This window comes from Bicyclus anynana, chromosome Z (genome assembly GCF_947172395.1).
Source record: "Bicyclus anynana chromosome Z, ilBicAnyn1.1, whole genome shotgun sequence".
NCBI classification, from domain to species: Eukaryota; Metazoa; Arthropoda; class Insecta; order Lepidoptera; family Nymphalidae; genus Bicyclus; species Bicyclus anynana.
Genome location: NC_069110.1, coordinates 707,159 through 729,125, shown reverse-complemented (window position 1 = coordinate 729,125; position 21,967 = coordinate 707,159). Strand labels below are relative to the sequence as shown.

The window sequence follows — 21,967 nt, the reverse complement described above, 5'->3', positions numbered from 1 at the left end:
TTTTATTTATTTAATTTCTTTTTGTTTGCTTTCTCAACTTTAGTATGACGTATACTATTGTGAATTAGTGTTTCAAAATGAGTTCGCTTCCTTCATAAATCCATAACGTCATCGAAATGCGAAACTGGAAACAGTGTATCCATTAATTTTATGTGCCTTCGGTGTTTAAAAATACAAACTTATTTACAGGGGACGCCGTTATATTTTCCGGAATGCAAGGTACGTAACTCATTTTATGCTTCAAACATCGTTCTATAGTGCGACATAGAACATACTTGTCATATTGCACTACGCTACAATTTGGCACATAACACGCAAGTAACTGATGTATGTAGTCGCAGTTCTAAATAAAGGAAAACTAGAACAACCAACCTCTGTCATTTCGCCTGAAAATGTTAGTCATGTGACTTGCTCGTAGTTTTGTAATTCTTTTCCTTCTCGCTGCATGCACATCTAAGAAACTAACCGGCAAAATATAATAATTATCACAGATGTACGACTTTAAGAAATACATGACTCAAAAATGTATTATTAATTATTATGGTACTTATGGATTATTATGCTAATTTCCGAGAACACTTTTATAAAATAAAATTTCAATAAGATTTTATAAATGTGTATAGTTGATTCAATTTGTATGTTAATATATTAAATGTTGTTTACATAGAAGTATGTATTTGGCAAGATGATTGTTGGCAAGTTTTATTTTGATATTTACGTATTATATTTGTATATCGAAGATCGGGGTAAAATAAATTGGTATCTCTTAATTAAGTTATTTAATTAAGCTACATTCTTATTCATCCCCATACAAAAACATTATATATTATATATTAAGATAAAAATCAAGGGTCAAATGGACATTGCATAAAAACATAGTTTTGTGTTATAGAACATAATTCCAATTATCCAATTAATCTTATAAATCTTGATTAGAAAATCTTGAATTATAAATATTTATGACAATTTACAATAAAACTTATAAATGTCGATAGACATTAAGTGCTGAATCTATGTTGTCTCTATATTTGGAAAGATATTCTTCATAAACACTCCACTATTTGGAATTCTGAGATGTTCAATTTTTGAGTCACAAATTAGAAGTGGAGTGGGGCACATTGTTCGATGACCTATTGAAATTGGTTGTGGTGTGTTGAAATTGTGGTGCTGTAATTGCAATCCCACACTAAATGGACCGAGGACATCAAGCATCAAGTTTGCAGGAAGCCTCTGGACGCGGGTGGCTCAAGACTTTTGTTTGGAAGTCCATGCAAGAAGCCTATGTTCAGCATGATGATGATGATGATGAAATTTTTGGGAACTATACTGCTTATAACCATAAAAAGTTGTCTAAAAACAAACAATGAAGAACATTATGATAAAATGATAAAAAATATTCAGTTATAAGTGTACAAAAATATGAAAAAATGTTTTGAGAAAATAAAATGGTGCCCCGCTGCCGTTTTAGAGCAGCGGATCTAAGAGATGAATATCTTAGCAATCCATGGATTCACCGTGCGGGTGCCGGGTCCATTGCCAATATAATAAACAATAATAATAATAATGAAAAGCTTCGAACACCTTAAGAAGCTTTCGCCTAACTGTTAGATCAAGAGTCGGATACAGAAGGCGCGTATTGTGAGGAGGTTCTCACTCTGGAGCCCGGACCAGCGGTTACTTTGGCACTCAAATTTTTAATAGTGTTTTGTATATTTTATGTATAACATTGTTAAGAATTTAAAAAAGGAGAAATAAATGAATGAGAGATTAAAGCTGTGCCAGAATAATAGATGAATTATATCACTGATAACATAAAATGAGATTCTCAAATCTGCCTCAGTTTACATTAATGCTACACAGGTAGAAAGAGTTTTTCTATTGTGTTAGAATTCGTTTTGGAGTTCTGATTACTGGGTTCTTAATAGTGTGCAATAGCTATTATAAAAGAACATACAGTATAGAACCCAGTACACAGAACTCCAAAACTCATTCTGTCTGTACTGTGCCTTAGTCTGTTAAATGGTACATTAAGTATAACATCTCATACAATTTCCAGGTGATGCAGATGACATCCCTGGTATTGGGCAGTATGATGACTTCCACACTATAGACTGGCAGCGCGACATCGCCCGGGATCGCATGCGACACCGGTACATCGTAAAGAAACGACAGGACTCCATATGGGACCTCATCAAGGTACATTATTTTTGTCTACATTTTCCTATACCTACCTATAAACTCTATGGTTGAACGATGCCATTTGTTGACTGGGCACTTTTCTTATTCTACTTTATGTCCATTAACACATTCTGCATAGGGCCAATGCAAATGTTTTTCAAGAGAATGCTTTACAGACTGTACTCTAGGTTGTTTGCATAGGGTGTCCATACTATATCTAGATTTTCCGTAGGTGCTAGGCTTACTGTGCCGTGGGATAGAAACACCCAAAGGACCACAGTAATTAAATAAAAACAGCAATAGTGAATAAATATTATGTCAAATCAAATAAATGAACTAGAAACGGCTATGTGGTTTTAGTTTGTATGCAGTAGAAGTGAATGTCCGAGGATTACCAGCAAAATCACTCTATAACTTGCTTAAAGACCTTGGCCTCAGTAAAACTGCAACAATTTCTGTATTAGGACCAGTATCCGAAGCTGCTCTAATAGGATCTTACCAAATTTGCTCGGGCAGGAAGAACTACACAAGTAGAAGAAAGAAGTGTTATTATAAATCAATAATTGTGTAAATCAATAATTTTAAAGGACATCCTTAACAATACACAAAAATAGTAACTCTACACATTTTAAACACAAGTCCCAGAGTCTGCTCTGAGTTTTTCTCTCTGCCACACGATGAACCCAGAACTAGCACAGAGAATACATAAAATACTAAGATATTCGTCTCCTTTCTTCTGTGTGAAAAGGTTATGATGATTTTGAAGAATTTTCTTGAGCATCTAAGAGTTCATTATTTATAGGTTGATTTCCTGATATGTTTTCAGTTGATAGCTGTTATTTGCAATGGTATTCCACAACATACTGTCGTTGACTCTTGTTGCTTTAATGGTTTACTTATATGTTCTGAGTTATTTTAGATGTTCTCAGCCTGGATACGCGAACGTCAGACATGTTTAAAGATAAGACTAATATTGTTATTGTGAGTAGATAAAACATAAATATAAGCGATGTTCGTCAGGCATGTCTGATATTTTATTAATGTTACAGGGAGCCCACGACGCGTGGTCGGGCTGGGTGTGCGTGCTACTGGTAGGCGTGTGCACCGGCGTGGTGGCCGGCGTCATCGACATCGGCGCCTCGTGGATGACAGACCTGAAGTTCGGCATCTGCCCGCAGGCTTTCTGGTTCAACCGCGAGCAGTGCTGCTGGTCTAACGATGAGATCACCTTTGACCACACCAACTGCTCCCAGGTGAGAACGAACCTGAAGCATTCCTAGTTCCTATCGGCTGACGGTTTGGGTTGGACTGAACTCTGCAAGATCATGAATTTATTGAATAAACGAATTGATTTTTTCCCAGTGGTTGACGTGGCCGCAAGTGTTCGGCGAGTCGCGCGACGGCGCGGGCGCGTACATCGTCAGCTACCTGTTCTACATTGTGTGGGCGCTACTGTTCGCCGCTCTGTCCGCGTCGCTGGTGCGCATGTTCGCGCCCTACGCTTGCGGATCAGGTACTGGTCACGCGTCGTGTGCTATTCGGTGCTGCGACCGTCGGCATGAGGCATATGTGCAACAGCAACCTGGCACAGTTTGTAGTGTTGTTTGTTCTCAACAGGCATGTCTTGAGTTCACAGCACAGGTCAGCTTAGGATGGGAGAGAGTTATGGGTATAATAAACTTGTAACTCTTCCAAGTAAGCGCGCTTTCATCTTAACTGCATCGTCACTTTAAAATCAGGTGAGATAGCCAATAAGGGCTACCTTGTCATATATGTCAATAAATGTGTGCAATCACATGTCCATCTTCCATTCCCTCATTCATGACATAACTGAAAATTGTAATGTTCTTGTCAGGTATACCGGAGATCAAGACGATTCTGAGCGGTTTCATTATCCGTGGCTATTTGGGCAAGTGGACTCTGATCATCAAGGTCGTGGGGCTCATCTTGTCGGTGTCCTCGGGGCTATCTCTTGGGAAAGAAGGTCCCATGGTCCACATAGCCAGTTGCTTAGGTAAGAACACACATTTATCTTTTTATTCATTAACAACGCATATTTGGCTCACTGTTAAACACGGGACTCATCGATGACAGCAAATAAGGGGGGTTAGGCTAATAGTTCACTATGCTGGCCCAATGTGAATTGGCTAATTGTAAACATGTAGAAAATAAAACAATCTCACAATTTTTTGCCTTCACAGTTATACATGATCAAAACATCACTGGAATGTTGATAATTATCTGTAACAAAGGTCTGGCAATCGCGGGCTCTTGATCTATTAAAGGTGTCATACAAATTCCATACAGGTTGAACTGGTTGAATATGACTCATGTTTGCACTGCAAATTGTAAAGAGTATTGTCTAATCGACAATTCACTAAAAGTAATCAATAAGCTTAATAACTAGAATTTAAATTCTAAAATAGAATTTAAGAATGATTTGATTATCTCAGTATTCATACAAACATTATACATTGAAAAATAAATCTGGTTCTGTTTCCACACAGGCAACATCCTATCGTACTTGTTCCCCAAGTACGGCCGCAACGAGGCAAAGAAGAGAGAGATCCTGTCGGCCGCAGCGGCCGCCGGCGTCTCTGTTGCATTCGGCGCTCCCATCGGCGGAGTGCTCTTTAGTCTTGAGGAGGTAAGTTCATAAACTGATCATGCAGATGTCCCATCTTACGGTAAGTAGAAAACCATTGTCAATGACAGAGTAACACTTCGCAGGGCACGCAAGGAAAACATCTTCAAAATGCTGTCCACGTTCTATCTACATAATGCACTGTTGTTATTATATTTGTAATTTTTAAATTTTAAAAAATAAATAAATTAGTAACACTGGCAAGCATACGCTTTCGACCGGACAGCTGCAATACTGAAATAAGTATGTCCATAGTGGCTATTCCTAAATAATGTGCCATTATAATATGTATGTGGTGCAATATTAACTTTAATTGGTTATTCAGGTCTCGTACTACTTCCCGCTGAAGACTCTGTGGCGGTCTTTCTTCTGCGCGCTGATAGCTGCATTCATCCTGCGCTCCATCAACCCGTTCGGCAACGAGCACTCGGTGCTGTTCTTTGTAGAGTACAACAAGCCATGGATCTTCTTCGAGCTGATCCCATTCATAGGGCTGGGGATAATCGGGGTGAGTGTGATAATATCAATATGGAATTATTATCCTAAAGGAGGCAGGTGAAGGTGTGGTTGGCCAAATCCAGCATGAAAGCAGGGTCATTGAAGCGAAAATAAGCGAAAATAATGGCTGCTGGTCTGTTCTGGACTATCAGGCCTATATATATCTACTTGGGAATTCGGCCTATATATATATCTACTTGGGAATAGAATGGGGCAAGAGGCAAGAATGTTCGACTTGTACTAAATGAAACCCTTTCCAATGATCGCCTGCTGACTGAGCCACAAAGGCAAGAGCTTCCCTGCTGCTGGCTGGCTGCTGCTACATATAACTCTGACATGGACATCCACTGCTGTATTTAGGCTTCTTGCAAGGAATCCCGATATAGGCGACCTTGAGCCGCCTGCTTCCAAGGACTGCCTATAGCCTGCTTGTTGCCTCAGAGAGCACGTTAAGCTGTCGGGTTCCGGACACTGTCATTAACATGTGATATTAGGGTGATAACGAAATTAACATTATCACAATAAGCTGTTAACGTCACAACTGCTGTCTGCGCGGGCGCCTACGAGGGGCTGCAAGGGCAGGGAACGGAAAGGCCATCGACTGCCGAAACACACGGAGCCTCACTTTGCGTGGAGCTCTGATACTAATTGTCTTGTTTTACTTTGTAACTTCTATTGAATAAATTATATTTATACAGTTTTAAGAAATAAAATATCACGTGTCTCAAAACGGTGAAGGAAGAACATCGTGAGGAACCTGCACACCTGGGAATTGTCTTAATTCTGCGTGTGTGAAGTGAAATCTGCATTGGGCCAGCGTGGTGGACTAAGGCCTAACTCCTCTCATTCTAAGAAGAGACTCGTGCTTAACAGTGATCTTAATATGGGTGGTTAATGATGACGATTAGTTTCACACTTGCTTTAATAATTCTCAAGCGACACAAGGCGCTGACCCTACCAGAGCTAAAGCTCTATATCCCTCTCCTATAAGGACAGAGACCTGGCCACGTAGTGAGTCGCTAATAAATAGGCTGATAAATATGATGATGATGTTATTAGAATATGGCATGTTTCATTCGGCAGGGCGTGATCGCGACGATCTTCATCAAGGCCAACATCTACTGGTGCCGGTACCGCAAGTACTCCAAGCTGGGCCAGTACCCGGTCACCGAGGTGCTGGTGGTGACGCTGATCACGGCCGTCATCGCGTACCCCAACCCCTACACGCGCATGAACACCAGCCAGCTCATCTACCTGCTGTTCAACCAGTGCGGGATATCCAACTCCGACCCCCTGTGGTGAGTCCCGACCGTTCACATTGGCATAAAACGGTGACCACACGACTGAAGTTAAACTTCTTTCAAAAATAAAAACAAAGCGCGATCATGAGCCTCGTCATAACTGTACCGCAACAGGTTCTTGAAGTGTATACAAAGGATTGTTTCAAAGTTCTCTAAGAACGCCTTCTGCTGGTAGATTAAAATAACAAACACTGGTTTCACTGATGGCAGCACATCTCAAAAGCCTCGACCGATTTCACTTTTCGTAACGCATTCACCATATCACTCCCCAAATCAAGTGCGTAAAGAAGTTTTACTTCATAAAAGTCAAAATGCAATCGTTTCAATGAAGCTTAGTTTACAAGCACTTTTGAAACTTTAGCTTACTTGGAAGAGGTACATTCGATTTTATTGTTTCCAAGCCCCTACCTCTGACGGTGTCTAACAGCATCACAGGAACGCTGGTAGGGTGGTCACTAGCCCCGGAAGATCCCACCAGACCAAAACTAACCGCAAAACCACCCTGATGGTTTCAGCCGTTACAACCGCAACTTCACGGGCGTGAACACTGCCATCGAGCGGGCGGCCGCCACCAGCGAGGTGTACAACGCCATGGGCCTGCTGTTCCTGGCGCTGCTGCTGAAGCTGGTCATGACGGTGTTCACCTTCGGCATCAAGGTGCCCTGCGGCCTCTTCATCCCGAGTTTGGCCTTGGGCGCGATCGCTGGCCGGATCGTGGGGATCGGTGAGTTCATAATCATCAGCCTATTTTGATGTCACTACAGGGCCAGAAAGTAGCTTAGACCCATCACGCTGCTTCGTGTGGGCCTTAGCATGCTTAAGCAACAGAAGCTCTTCTACACTTCTAATATAAAGCTGAAAGAGTTTTTCGTTTGTTTGTAGTGAATATGCTCTGAAAACATTGTAACAGTTATTAAAGTTCTTTCATCAATGATAAAATAGGATTCGAGGACTTATTCTGAGAAATCTGATGACACTATCATCCACGATTTAATACAAGTTCCAAATACACACTTCCAATGTCTATCTACTTGTTGTTTGTTTATACGTAAACTATACAACACAATGTCCTGCGATTGTGAACCTTAAGCACCTACCTAAGTTCCACGGGATTCCTACTGATATAAGACATGTGAATATATCGTTTGTGTTTGTGTCGCGCAGGGATGGAGCAGTTGGCGTACACTTACCAGAACATCTGGATTTTTTCGGGCGAGTGTTCCACCGGGGACGACTGCATCACGCCGGGCCTTTACGCTATGGTGGGCGCGGCCGCCGTGCTGGGTGGCGTGACGCGGATGACGGGTGAGTGACCCGCTTCAGCCACGTCTTGGTTATCGTGATGATGTGATGGCCTCATCTAGTAACCTAAGATTAAAAAGAGGGCCCTTATAAAAAGTGTAATCTGGTCTATAGTGAACTAGTCTAGTAAGTAACTACTAGGAGCTTGTGAAGTAAAGCAAGTCTGACAAGTGAGATGGCGCTATTAACTTCTACTATTTTTTAAGTTTGTCTTTTATGTATTATTTTATATAAATCACAGTCGATTTTTTTTTTAGTTTGTTTGTTATGAATAGTCTCAGAAACTACTAGACTGATATTAAAAGAGTTTTAAAAATAGACAGCTGCATTACCAGTTTACAAATGTAATATACCAGGAAAGCTATATTACATTTGTAAACGTGTACTAGTATAACGCGACGGGTAGCAGCGACGGGCATTGTTTTATCGTCTTTGGTTGAGAAAATATCTCGACCAGGTCCCAGGACTTGTGACCATAAGTGTAGGGTTAAACTTGGGGTGGGGTTTGTTGAGCAGCGTGACGGTGTTCACGCTGCTCAACAAAGAACTAAACACAACAAATAAACCCTGGCTGTAACATGTGGTGTGGTGTGGTGCGCAGTGTCGCTGGTGGTGATAATGTTCGAGCTGACGGGCGGCGTGCGGTACATCGTGCCGCTGATGGCGGCCGCCATGGCTTCCAAGTGGGTGGGCGACGCGCTGGGCCGGCAGGGCATCTACGACGCGCACATCGCGCTCAACGGGTACCCCTTCCTCGACAGCAAGGATGAGTTCCAGCACACGTCGCTCGCGGCCGACGTCATGCAGCCCAAGTGAGTGCTCGCGCTACAGTTGAGCCCACGTTCGCTATGACGTGCTCGATGACGGTCGGCGGGCTCATTGTGATTCAAAGAGCCACTACGTTGTGTTTTTTATCGAATTTTCGTTTATGTGATTGTCTAACATAATCATTGCAACGATTATTTCGTGAGAATAACGTTACTCGCTTCTATCACTACTATATTTTACGTATAATGCTCAAAATTATGTAATTTCGTTGAGAAAGTAACGATAAATAATTCCAAAATGAAATTTTCGGTTTTGTGATAATTTTTAAAGAAAATTATAACGGTTATTCGTTAAATCAACTTTACAATTTGCTACTACCACTACTGTACTAATATCAATAAGGCTTTTAAAAATATGGTGATAATCTCCAATAATAACTGTCAGGAGAAAAATATCTGAACCACATTCATCACAGCATTGTCGTGATGCGACGTTGAACGTCCTAAAACGCGTAAAACTTCCTTAAAAAATATACTATATACAGTAATTGGAACCGTACACGCAATCGCGAACGTGGGCTGAACTCTTTGGCTTTAGTTTTATAGAGGGTAGACTTTAAGAGGACTATCTTCTTCTAGATATGAATAAAAAGTTTTTAAATTTAAGAAGCCTGCGTCTGTAGACTTAAAATACGATAACAAGATAAATTAATCTGTCGCTCACTCTTTCGTCCCATCGCAACAAAAGAGAGAGATGTATGCTGAGTTACTATCTGTACCATTGCGATGACACCAAAAAAGACTTGTTTATAATAATTATAATGCAAAGCAATTATGGGTTGTCAATGAAATTGCAATGCAAAATATGTTACAATTACAGGTCGATTCACATATCTCTATCACCTATATAGAATCATTCATCAAGTATTTAATAATTTTCAATTTTATTTGTCATTTACTAGCGAACATCCCTCGCTTGGCTAGTTGCTGTGTCATTTTTTATTGATTTGTTTTATGCTGTAGCGATTGTTTTGCAAACTTAGTGTTTATGTGTGTATTAGCTTTAATTTACTTCAATGTACCCGAGGTGCTAACGTGTAACGAGTGAGAAATATAGTTTCATTCGTCCGATGGCGCAAGAGTCGTGTCAGTCCCATCCCTATCGTACCAATGAATTTTGTATTTTGTCTATTTCTCTGCACGAGATTATCTCGATGGTCACATGTTAGCGCCACTGGTCGCAAGCGAGAGCAGTGTTTTATCTGCTTGCAGAATGCTATTTTTTCTATAACTGCATTGCAACTGAAATACATAAACAGCAAAATTAAACTTTACTATGTTGATATATAAATAATTCTGGTCTAGTTAACTCGTCTGCAGCGAATTTTGTTACTTTTTGCATTTGCAAAGCAAGTTTTATTTATTTTACATGTTTACTTTTGATATTATTAGTAAGATTAATTCATTATTATCTATTAAATGTCATCTGCTAAGCGTGAAACAAATATTTATTCCTCCGCATTTCGTTCAGCGCTAGTTGTAACCTGCTAAGTTTGACATTTGCTAAGTTTGACATTTGCAATATTTACAAGTAAATGGGGCAATTATTTTATGTAATTTGCTAAGCATGACAGTTGTGAATATTAACAAATAAACGTAGCAATTGCATATTGGCGATTGCGAATAGCAATAGCAATAGCAAGCAAATTGTCAAATTTCACCTGCTAAACATGTAAAAATAAATCTAGTAATTTCAATCATTCAATCATCAATCAATTCATCAATTCTGATGATGACTATGTTTGAATATATTGATATTTATGAGACGTTCGAATAAACATGGTCAATATTATTATGTCAATATTAATGAATGAATAAAATGATTTATAAAATGAATAAGATACCAACATTTCAAAATAAATTACAGTTTTTTAATAACTTATAACGTAATTCGACAAAAATTCATACATTTTTAGATTCCTTGTAAAGTTTAAATGTCCATACAAATCTAACGATCTCACGAAGCGACGACGTTATTCTGTTGTGATATCACGTGACTAGTGAAACATATGGTCGACAAAAAGCGGCGAAACCGAAAATATTGCTCTCTCTTTCGTTGCGATGGAACAAAACAGAGAGAATTGCCTATTTCAAACTTGCTTAACATGTAAAAGAAAATGTAGCAATTAATATTGCTATTAGTCGACATTATGTCTTTCTCTCGTCTTACGTCTTAGGTAAATGCTAAGTAGATATATGTAACAATTATTATTACTTGTGATCTATCCAAGGTTTCCCCTCTCCTGAGAGGGATCCTGGATCTGTAAAGAAACGTTAAAATGCGCTGTTTATAATTCAACGTCTGGTTAATTATAAACATAAATGAATGTATGAGTCCAAGATTTAATTGTAAGAAGTTTCACAATGCACATAAAAAGATGGGCATTGGGTTTGGGATGTTCCAGGCGCAACGAGAGCCTGGCAGTCATCACGCAGGACTCGATGACGGTGGACGACGTGGAGACGCTGCTGAAGGAAACGGAACACAACGGGTACCCGGTGGTGGTCTCCAAAGAGTCCCAGTACCTCGTCGGCTTCGTGCTGCGTAGGGATCTCAACTTGGCAATAGGTAATCATCATTCATCATTTCATCATTGTCAACCCATATTCGGCTCACTGCTGAGCTCCAGGCTCCTCTCAGAACGAGAGGGGTTAGGCCAATAGTCCACCACGCTGCCCAATGCGGATTGGCAGACTTCACACACGCAGAGAATTTCTCTGCTATGCAGGTTTCCTTACGATGTTTTTCTTCACCGTTAGAGACACGTGATATTTAATTTCTTAAAATGCACACAACTCAAAAGTTGGAGGTGCATGCCCTGGACCGGATTTGAACCCACACCCTCCGGAATCGGAGGCAGAGGTCGTGTCCACTGGGCTATCACGGCTCTTTGGTAATACTTCTTATGGCATAACTGATAACTTCCTTTTTAAAAGTCACATCTCTATATTGTTTCAACCAAAAACTGCATGAAGGTCCGTTAAGTTGCAGTTTTACAGTTTATCGCGAATAGAGTGACATACGCGGTAGAGGACTTTGTCTTGTAATATGTCTATAGACTGTTATATGTCATATGTCTTTGTCATATGCCTATGTCACAGTGATTTTCAATAAATGTGTTTTTACTAGTTAAACCAAACATACGGCCCATAAATGTTGTCTACAATTTATTTTTCAAGAGTAATTGCTATATCTTTATAAATATGATCAATGTTAACCTCCACTCCCTCCTTACACGAAACGACTAAAAAGAAATGACATACTTTAATAGAGTCGCCTAAAAGACCTTCTGGGTTAACAAAAATATATATGTATAAAAAAAAATTAGGAGTAGATGGTTTGCTGGAATCACGTTCCAACTGCCAACAGCCTCACATCACATTTGATTATAGCAAAACTGATTGCAGATAAAATTAGAACAAAAAAAAAAATGTAAACCTCCCAATCCCGCCAGCTTAGTCGGAAAATACTGTGTTAGGAGTGGGTATGAACGTTATCAAAACACAGTCAGTGATGTGATGTGTGACACCGGCTTCGGCCTGTGACTTTCGCAGCGAACGCTCGGCGCACCCTGGACGGCATCACGGGGCAGACGGTGGTGGTGTTCGCGGGGCCGGCCACCCCGGGCACGCTGCCGCTCAACCGCATCCTCGACATGGCGCCCATCACCGTCACCGACCAGACGCCCATGGAGACCGTCGTCGACATGTTCCGCAAGCTCGGCCTGCGCCAGACGCTCGTCACGCACAACGGGTGAGCATTTCACTGACTAATTGTTGCGGCGACTGTCTCGTCAGTACAGCGGTTAGACCGCAGAACAGACAACGCTATAAGCTAGCGCTTTTAGCAATAGAAGTAGCAAGGGGGCGTGACCCGCGTACACATCACAAGCGTGTCCGCGCATGTACTAGCAACTTGTTTTGTTCTGTGACAAAAGGAATCAATAATATTCAACTCTAAAGTAAGGGTGACATATTTAATTATTCACAAAATATTAAACAGCCATTTAGGCCACAAAGAATTGGCACTTTATAAATCTAGTTATCTCTTATATCTGTGGGTTAGACGGTTTACTCGTACTCTGATCTCCTGGATTGTATCCTAGGATGAAATAAAAAAGTTTCACCTCAATAGTTGTGCAGTAGCAATCAAAGCAGATTTGAAGTTTGGTGTAAGGCAATGATGTTAAATACTGTTAGATGTGTTACTAGGTCATGAAAAATGAGACGCTCAAAAAAGGAAGCATATTTTTATTAAGCATTAGGTATTATTTGTGTAAATAACGTTCGTCGTTGACTATCATCTACAATGTCGTTTTGTTCAGGGAGTGTAAAAATTATTATTTCGACATAAATAAATAATGAAATTAAAGACAAAATTGTGCATGTGTGCGCTCAGTTTTGTAGCCTATTCTTCGGTTCACTTTTTGCGGTGATTTTGTAGGGACGCAACCGATGTATAGTATAAAATTATCATTAGTGTAAGGTATATCTAGTTGTTTCCTATGAAGACATTTTCGTTTTTACTAAAAAAAATTCTCACGGGTTTTGTTTGCCCTAATCATCATCCTCATCATCATCATGTCAGCCGATGGACGTCCACTGCAGGACATAGGCCTTTTGTAGGGACTTCCAAACATCACGATCCTGAGCCGCCTGCATCCAGCGAATACCTGCGATTCGCTTAATGTCATCAGTCCATCTGGTGGGGGGTCGACCAACACTGCGCTTTCTGGTGCGGGGCCACCATTCCAGCACCTTGAGACCCCAACGTCCATCGGCTTTTCGAACTATGTGCTATATGTCGACACGTTGAGCCCTAATAACTCTTAACATTTCCTTTTCATTGTCGCAGGCGCCTACTCGGAGTTATAACGAAGAAGGACGTCTTGAGGCATGTGAAGCAGATGGATAACGAAGATCCAAATTCCGTGTTATTTAACTAACTGGTGAATGTTCCGGTTAGCGATAACGTAGCATTAGTTTTAGGCAAGTCGGGCTCGGAGCCCTTTGTGTTTGTATTATTCAGTGGAAAGGTAATATTTTAAATTGCCAAAACAGAAAACAGAAATCAGAAATAAACTGTTACATTGTTATTATTATAATGTCACAACAAAAAGAGTCGAAGTAATAAATTAATTCAACATAAATAAATTTTGTGATTGTATTATATTCAAAAGTATGTTAAATTTTTACCACTTTTATCCCACTTTTTAACACTTTTATTTTGATGTTATTTTTTTTAAGGTTTTTGATGAAATTATAACTGGACTGCTACGGTAGACCTAAAATGCGTGCCGACAAATCTAAAGACGAGACAAAGACGAACGTGGAGCAATAGCTCCTGTGTGTGTGTGTGTGTGTAGGCCTACTGGAGTAGAAACACAGTTGTATGACTTTTGTTGTGAGTGATCAAAATTTTTTTAAGAATCAGAACTATTTATAGTATATTTTAGAATAAAAAATATGTGTATAATAATCAAATTAATTTTACATTTATTTATTTAATTTAATTTACAATTCATTTTACAATCAATTTACTGCATAATTTTACAATTAATTATTTTAATTTATCTTGTCATTAAATGATACTTTAAACTTCCTTAGCATATTTTCTAGGTTAAAAAGCAATAATAATTGCTTTTCCACTGAATATTGAGGAAGATAATTTTATAAAATGACATAATCTATTTGTTGTATTACATATTTGTATATTGTGTTTGTAGCAACTAAACGTAAACGTAACGAATGAGACATATGTAAAATGACCATCACTTTTAATTTATAATGTACTAACATTTATAATTTAACCAATATATTTTAGAGTGCATTGTTCATATATATTTTAATGTTGTCCATCGATTATCAAGTCCTAATGTTATATATAGGAAATCAGGTGTAAACATTTGTAAGTATTTATCATAGTCGTGTAAGCTTATAATATTTTAATAATCGTATTATATTTTAAGCTGTAATTATTATTTTTAATGAATTAATTTAAATAATGAATTTCAGTTTTAATAATGATTTATTTAAATATTGATTTTTTTGCATTAATAAATTAATAATGCCAGTTTTATTACTTGATATAGATATACTGTTTTCGGAACACAGTTTGTCTTCGAATGTAGTGGTAAGTAAGCCTTACGACAACACATCTCGTGAAGGTATTATCTCTCATCCTACCAGACCTGATCTTAACAGATGAGAAACCTATTGACTCATAAAAAACTTCAACCCTTATTTAAACTTATAGGGATGAATTTCCAAAGTTTTGCCTTATATTTAACCTTTTATTTTCGAAGTTTTTTTTATGTAGACCATTTTTCACAAATATAACTTGAAAAATGGATGATTTTTATTTTTAGATAAACTTAGACGTTAATGGTTCAATATTAAAAGTTCTTGAATGACATTACATTTCCTATTTTTTTCCCGTTTTATGTAAAAAAAATTATAACTATAAATTTAAAAATGTAGGTCTTTCCATACATACTTTCAACCCCTATTCCTTCCCTTCTTTTATATTTTTGAGAAAAGTGTTCTGCTCCAAGGTCCCATTTATCATAATACCAAAATTCTTCTTGATCAGTTAGCCAGTTAACCGTGAAAATGTAACAGACAGACAGTCTTCCTTTGGCATTTATAATATTAGTACGGATTATGCTTTATTGTTGATATCCTGTATAACTAAATAATTCAACAATGCAATCATATGCGTGTTTGTTATGCTGACGTTCCTTTAGTACCACACAAACGCGTGTGTGTAAGCTAATCGTTCTGTCTTACAAGCTTACAACTACATCTGGAACCAAAACGAGTTCGGGAAATAGAATATCTGAATATTGTTATATGCATCTTACACAATCTTTTTCATATTGGTAATATTTTTTAATAACTTTAACTACGCTTTTAATTTGTTTTTAACAATCTGTGTTACGTAGAACACCAGACTATTTTACTATTACTGATGAGTTATGAGGTGCCTTCAAACTTGTGATGTGTCTTGATGTCTGAAGAAACACTATGCTATAATATACACTGGGCTATAATCCAAAAGCCAAAACCATTGATAAAATAAAAACCCGAACGTCACTTTTTCACTAATATTGAATTTCCCATACACTTTTTTTAAGCACTTTGATTTAATTAAATATGAATATTTTGAGTATGAATTCAAAGAAAAATATCTGGCCTTAACTCGAATCACATGTACGAGTATTTGTAAATTTAATATAATACGTTACTTTAATATGACTAAGGCGGAATCTATTTAGTTTATGTTATATAGTCGAAGAGTGATCCAAGTCAACAAAATTATACTTTGTAACTAGATAAGTCGGTCATTATTAACCAACTTCAAAAAAAAGAGGAGGTCTCAATTCGACGCGTATGTATTTTTTTTTATAGTTGTGTTATACTCGTATGGTTGCACTCACTTAGTACCAGGTTCCCTAGGAATGTGACGATAGAAGTAGCCAATAATATGCCCCAGTCATCCTATCTACTTCATTTTGAAACACAGTCAGAAAAAAAATATTTTTGTTGGATTTTGTTTAGTTATCTATCAGTTAGATAAGGTTTTATGTTACGAAAATATTTTTATGTAAATATGAGTGTACAGATAAAATTCGTTTTTATACGGTTTCAACTTTTTTAAATGCCTTAATGTGCATATAAATATATTCACTATAACTATGATAATGAGTTGCATATGATATTTCAACTAAACTTTTTTTTTATATTTTGTAATGGTTGCACATGGGTCTGATTAAATACGGTACTAGGTTTGAACTATTTTCCACACCAAACCTTTGAATATAGCTTTATTAGCAAATGTGTGTCACTATATTTTCATTATATACCTATTGATATTTATTTTGAAAGTAGTCATAGTGAAGTACTGGTAGTTATGAGACACAAATATATTATTCTGAGTTAATTTTAATATCTATCGGCAGCTTTCCGAGAGGCAATACATTTGCATAATGCGTATTTTACCTAGATAATTATTAATGTAGAATAATTTATTTAGTACAATCTTTACTTTTTTTCAATTCTATTTTTACAATGAATATGCTATATAATTAATTTCGGCATATTATAAGCGATCTTTCATGCATTATCGATTTTGCAATAAAAATTCTAAACAATGTGTTTGTTGAATGTATTTATTTTTCATGAATAGATAAAATAGCTTGTTGAATGTTGATGTATATTACGGAAACTGATTGGCTGAGGTGTTGTGTGTTCTATGTTTTTATTATTATTTATTTCATATCCTGCCTTGTACCGCACACACCACTTGTTAGCATCATATTTGATAACACATATTCAATAATACTGCGGTGTTCATTAAGTACTGAGAATGACTAAGATGCAGTTATCTTTTATTAAATGCTATGTTGTCACCTTTTAAGAGTTTACACTTGGCATCTTTTTTTTTATTACATGAAAATTTTCGAAAAAAGTCTTCGTCTTGATCCCTTGAAAAATAGTGTACAGCAACGATCTCTGCGTCATCATTATCATCAAATTTCTAACCTCTCAGGTGCTCTTTTAGCCGCAGATATAGATAAAAAACACTAGGAGCGAGGTTCGGTGAATACGGAGGGTGCTCTATCTATTCAAAGCCAGCATCTTCAATGGCAGAAATCGCAACTTTGGACTTGTGCGCAGCGTCGTTATCTTGGTGAAACAAAAGAACTTTTGCTAGTTTTCCACGCCGTTTTTCGCGTATTTTATCACGCATTTTTTCATTTGTTCTGCATATAAAGACCCCGTAATAGTGGGTTCATGTCAGTATTCGATCATTACTACCTCTTGGCTATCCCAGAAAAGAGCGCCCATAATTTTTATTATGGGCGCTCTTTTCTGGGATGAGCCCATAATTGGAATTGCCTTAAATTTGTTAGGAGTTGGAGATGACGGTCTCTTGCATGGACTGTTGTTTCGTTTCAGGTTTCATCCATATTTATGAAACGAGCCAAAAAGTGATCAGGATCTTGCAACATACCTAAATTGCTTTGTGAAATTTTTAGTCTGGTTTGTTTCTGCTCGTCCGTAAGTACTCGCATTCTAGGCACCCCGCGCGTTGACACACAGCCCAAATGGTCTTATATTATGGATACTCCCTATCGAAATTTTTACTTCAACAGCCATAAAACAAACTGTAACACGAAGAACGAATAAATTATTAACTTTTTTAACCATTCGTTCTATTATTGTAGTCGTAGGGTCCCGAGCGTGGGTCGTCACTGGTGGAAGTTCTTCCTTGCTTGAACTCAGCACACCAACGTGCAATATAATATTATAAAGCTGAAGAGTTTGTTTCTTTGATTGAACGCGCTAATCTCAAGAAGAAGACAAAAAAAAATCTTTTAGTGTTAGATAGCCCATTTATCGAGGAAGGCTATAGGCTATATAATATCCCAATATTCCTACAGGAACGAGAACCACGCGGGTGAAACCGCGCGGCGTCAGCTAGTTGTAGAATAAGGAGGCCTTTACATCTAATGTTTCCGTACTGAAAATTTTCATGCACAGTTATTTAATTACCCTACGAACTTTCTTTCTTGTTTTCTTCTGAGTGACTATATTCGAAAAAAAATCGAAGACTTTGTTTTATAGTGCACATATCTGTATATGTGAACTATATTTACCAATATTTACATTTTTTCTTACCAAGAAATATATATCAGGAACTATTGGTTCTAATCGAACCAGTAGTTCCTGAGTTTAGCGCGTTTAATCAAACAAACAAACAAACTCTTCAGCTTTAAGATATTAGTATAGATTCTCATTATTTATTGAACACCCCACGTATACGAGTACATCAAGTGCATATCACAGTTCTACCATATTGGTCCAGTGGTTGTGTGGCTACGGATCACGAGATCCTGGGTTAGAGTCATTTGATATGAAGTAACTCGTTTCTTTGTTCTAAGTAATTTTCAGTATAATTGCTCATGGTGGGGAAAGCACGAAGCCAAGCCGGATAGAACGTTAAGCCGTTACGTTATGGGGGCGCCTAGTCTGCTATAGCTTGGCCAATTTGTTGATGACACTCCCATGATATGCGGGCGACGGGGCGGGAAGGACTGCGCGGGTGTGAAGTTGTGCGCGCGGGGCATAGGGAAGGAATGCGCGGGTATGAAGTCGAACGCGCGGGGGAATCGCTACCCCCTCCCGTCCCGGTATATTTTTTTGGTCAGGCTATCCAAAAAGTGTCAAAGGGGGCTTCTCTTCAAGGGGTCCTCGTGAGTGAAGTAAGTATGTGTGTGGCGAGAGAGTTCTTTTATTATAAAACACATTACTATATTAATGAATATGTCGGACTATTATGTTTTGCTAACATTGTTTTGTCGTTGTTTGTTAAAATTGTAGACAAGCGAGCTGTTATATCAATACACAATAAATATAGGCTTATTAATACACGTTCTTATGTTGAGTCGTTTACTTGATACAAGCAATTTTATACGCCTTTAAAAATATTGTTATAGTAAACTTTATTTACTGTTTAAATATAAATATGGAGTAAGCATACAATGCACACTGTACCCAGCCAAACCAAGTGGGTGTGGCGGGTAAACAGATGACATAACAAATATATCGGCTGACGTTTATTGATACCTTGCATGTATAATTTTATGAAATCGCTATATATTATTATAACTAATCGTTGATCTTCCCTCGGTGTGATTTTATAATTTTAATTTCATCTTCCAGTTTATTAATGTTTGTAATTTTGTAATGTACATATTTCGGAATAGCATAATATTGAAACCTGCAATATGTTCACTAAAGAAGCTCTATACTTAGCATGTAGATATACAAACAAACGTAGTGTTATCGATGTGTCTAAAGTTAACGTCATCTCAATAGAAATAAAAATAGTAATTTTTGCACGTTGTTGTGCGTAAACTAGGATCAAAAGCATTTTTTTACCAATTTATTAACGCGGAAAGTAGTTTCTCTTCATTTATATATTTTTTAGATTAAAAAGCAGCTCAGTGTAATAAAGTTTTCTTAGAGTATAAAAAAAGTATTTAAGTAAACCGATATTCATATTGAATTCCTTAAAATAATATTTTTCATATTTTAAACAAACTAATGTAATGAAACAGAATATACGAGCAGGGTGAGCGGCAGCTTAGCAAAATGTGCAATCACTCATGTGATTTATCCTTCCCATAAACAGTTTTACGATTTACTTGTACAAGTTTTAACTATACAGATATTTTGAACGTATTATAGTCGTGTTAATGATCGAGTTTTGCTTATTAACGAAAATATCCAATAACCTGCACGTTAGTCTGTGGTTGCTCGCACGTTGCCGCTAGAGATATATTTTTTTTTACCATGAAATACCTCTTCATCTTCTGAGCTCCTGTGTCACTCGAATTTTACCTTTTAATTTACTTAAATTCGAACAAATTACTTTAACAGGTACAAAATTAATTCAAATAATATCCTCAAAATATGTTCGGGGTAGGTTTAGGGTCTAAAAGTTACAGCGTGCAATTTAAAAGTTTTTGCCATAGCTACTTCTAACACAGACTTTATAATTGGATAGGTCTTCGTGTTTTTAAAAGCTTCAATGGATTTCAAAAACGATATTTGTAGCAACGTGCGATCAATTTATAGTACCGCAGCTGAGCTGTATGCAAGGCATCTACCGCAAACTATGGACTGAACCAGTGTTTAGAGATGTAAATATACTTAGCGATTATTATTATCATAAGACAGCTTGTTTTAACTGTACCAGCATGAAAAAGTCTTTTTGTGAAAACAATTGAGCTGTCCTGAATGAATAATTTTTATAGTCATCGACTCGTGATTTTATATCATTATATCGCAAGAGAAAAGAAGTTTTTAAAATTAAACCTAAAACGATTAAAAAATGTTTCATATATTGATTTTCAATGTCCATGTATATGAGCGCTATCACCTGCACATACAATCAAAATATGGAACGTAATTAATTGAGGCAATTCAGTTTTTGCATACACATTTTTGAATTGATTGAAATTTCACTGTAAAAATCGCGTAGATGTTCATTTCCCTCACACTATAAGGACACGGTACTCCCAACCTTTCATATTTAAAAAAAACGGCGAGTCGGACTCGCCCACCGAGGGATCCGTACGTATTTAGTTTTAAAATGTAATAGTAGTTTTGAGATTTTTGTCAAATTTTATAGTTGTAGGTCAACGGAAAGTACCCTATGGGTTTTGATTCCTCTGAGTGTCGAAATATGCGTTGTTTTGCTAAATAAACATTCGTATCTTTTAATTTACGTAAACTTAGAAGATTCCCAAAATAAAGGGTCTTGACAGACAGACGGATAACAATGTGATCATTATAGGTTCCGTTTTTCCTTTTGCGATACGGAATCGTATAAATGAAAAATGATTTTTCGCCTTAAACACAACTAATGATGTGCTTCTCGATTTCTTGAATATTCTGTTTTCCAAAACGTTGCTAGATAAACAGTAGCTAACTGAAGTCAAATTTAAAATTTACTACTACTAATTACTAAAATGCCATTAATAAATGAATATAGCCATTATTATTTTCACTACTTTTACCAACGAACATACCTGACGTATCAAAAGTGCCTAACCAAATGTAGACTAAGCCCAAATCCTTGAAATAAATAAAATTAAAATTCAGAGACACCGTCCTTATGGTGGGAGTGCAATGAACGGCACATTTTTGTAGTCGATATAAGTATATATAAATGTAACGACCGAGTGCTACATCTCTTATGATATTTTAATGCTGTAGCCCTCGAGGAGGCCGAAGGCTCACGACTTCTGGCGTATGATATTGTAAGATCTTACTATTCGATATTCGTACATATTAAATGGAAATCTTTCAAATTGTTGTTTTCATTTGTAATCCTTCACCTGACCGATCGATCAGTAGTCCGCACGATGCGCCGATGCGCGCTTTTTGACGGCCTCCGTGGCGCAGTGGTATGCGCGGTGGATTCACGAGACGGAGGTCCTGGGTTCGATCCCCGGCTGGGCAGATTAAGATTTTCTTAATTTATCCAGGTCTGGCTAGTGGCGGCCGTGGCTAGTTACCACCCTACCGGCAAAGACGTACTGCCAAGCGATTTAGCGTTCCGGTACGATGCCGTGTAGAAACCGAAAGGAGTGTGGATTTTCATCCTCCCAACAAGTTAGCCCTCTTGCATCTTAGACTGCGTC

At 37.6% G+C, this 21,967-nt stretch overlaps 1 protein-coding gene across 3 annotated transcripts in view; it reads left to right on the top strand.

Annotated features, from left to right (window-relative positions):
* LOC112049259 (H(+)/Cl(-) exchange transporter 5) overlaps positions 1-21,634 on the top strand; it is a 36,926-nt gene extending 15,292 nt beyond the window's left edge. For 2 of the 3 annotated variants that reach the window (XM_024087076.2, XM_052890670.1), the window contains 14 exons: positions 190-219; positions 2,057-2,196; positions 3,228-3,431; positions 3,541-3,691; positions 4,034-4,192; positions 4,686-4,825; positions 5,148-5,330; positions 6,404-6,618; positions 7,137-7,345; positions 7,786-7,926; positions 8,525-8,735; positions 11,156-11,319; positions 12,306-12,504; positions 13,606-21,634. In XM_024087076.2, the coding sequence (XP_023942844.1) occupies positions 190-219; positions 2,057-2,196; positions 3,228-3,431; positions 3,541-3,691; positions 4,034-4,192; positions 4,686-4,825; positions 5,148-5,330; positions 6,404-6,618; positions 7,137-7,345; positions 7,786-7,926; positions 8,525-8,735; positions 11,156-11,319; positions 12,306-12,504; positions 13,606-13,696 (2,237 nt within the window). In that variant the 3' untranslated portion in view covers positions 13,697-21,634. The remainder of the gene's footprint in view (positions 1-189; positions 220-2,056; positions 2,197-3,227; positions 3,432-3,540; positions 3,692-4,033; positions 4,193-4,685; positions 4,826-5,147; positions 5,331-6,403; positions 6,619-7,136; positions 7,346-7,785; positions 7,927-8,524; positions 8,736-11,155; positions 11,320-12,305; positions 12,505-13,605) is intronic. The other variant, XM_024087077.2, reaches the window with a different exon arrangement.
* The last annotated feature ends 333 nt before the right edge of the window (positions 21,635-21,967 follow it).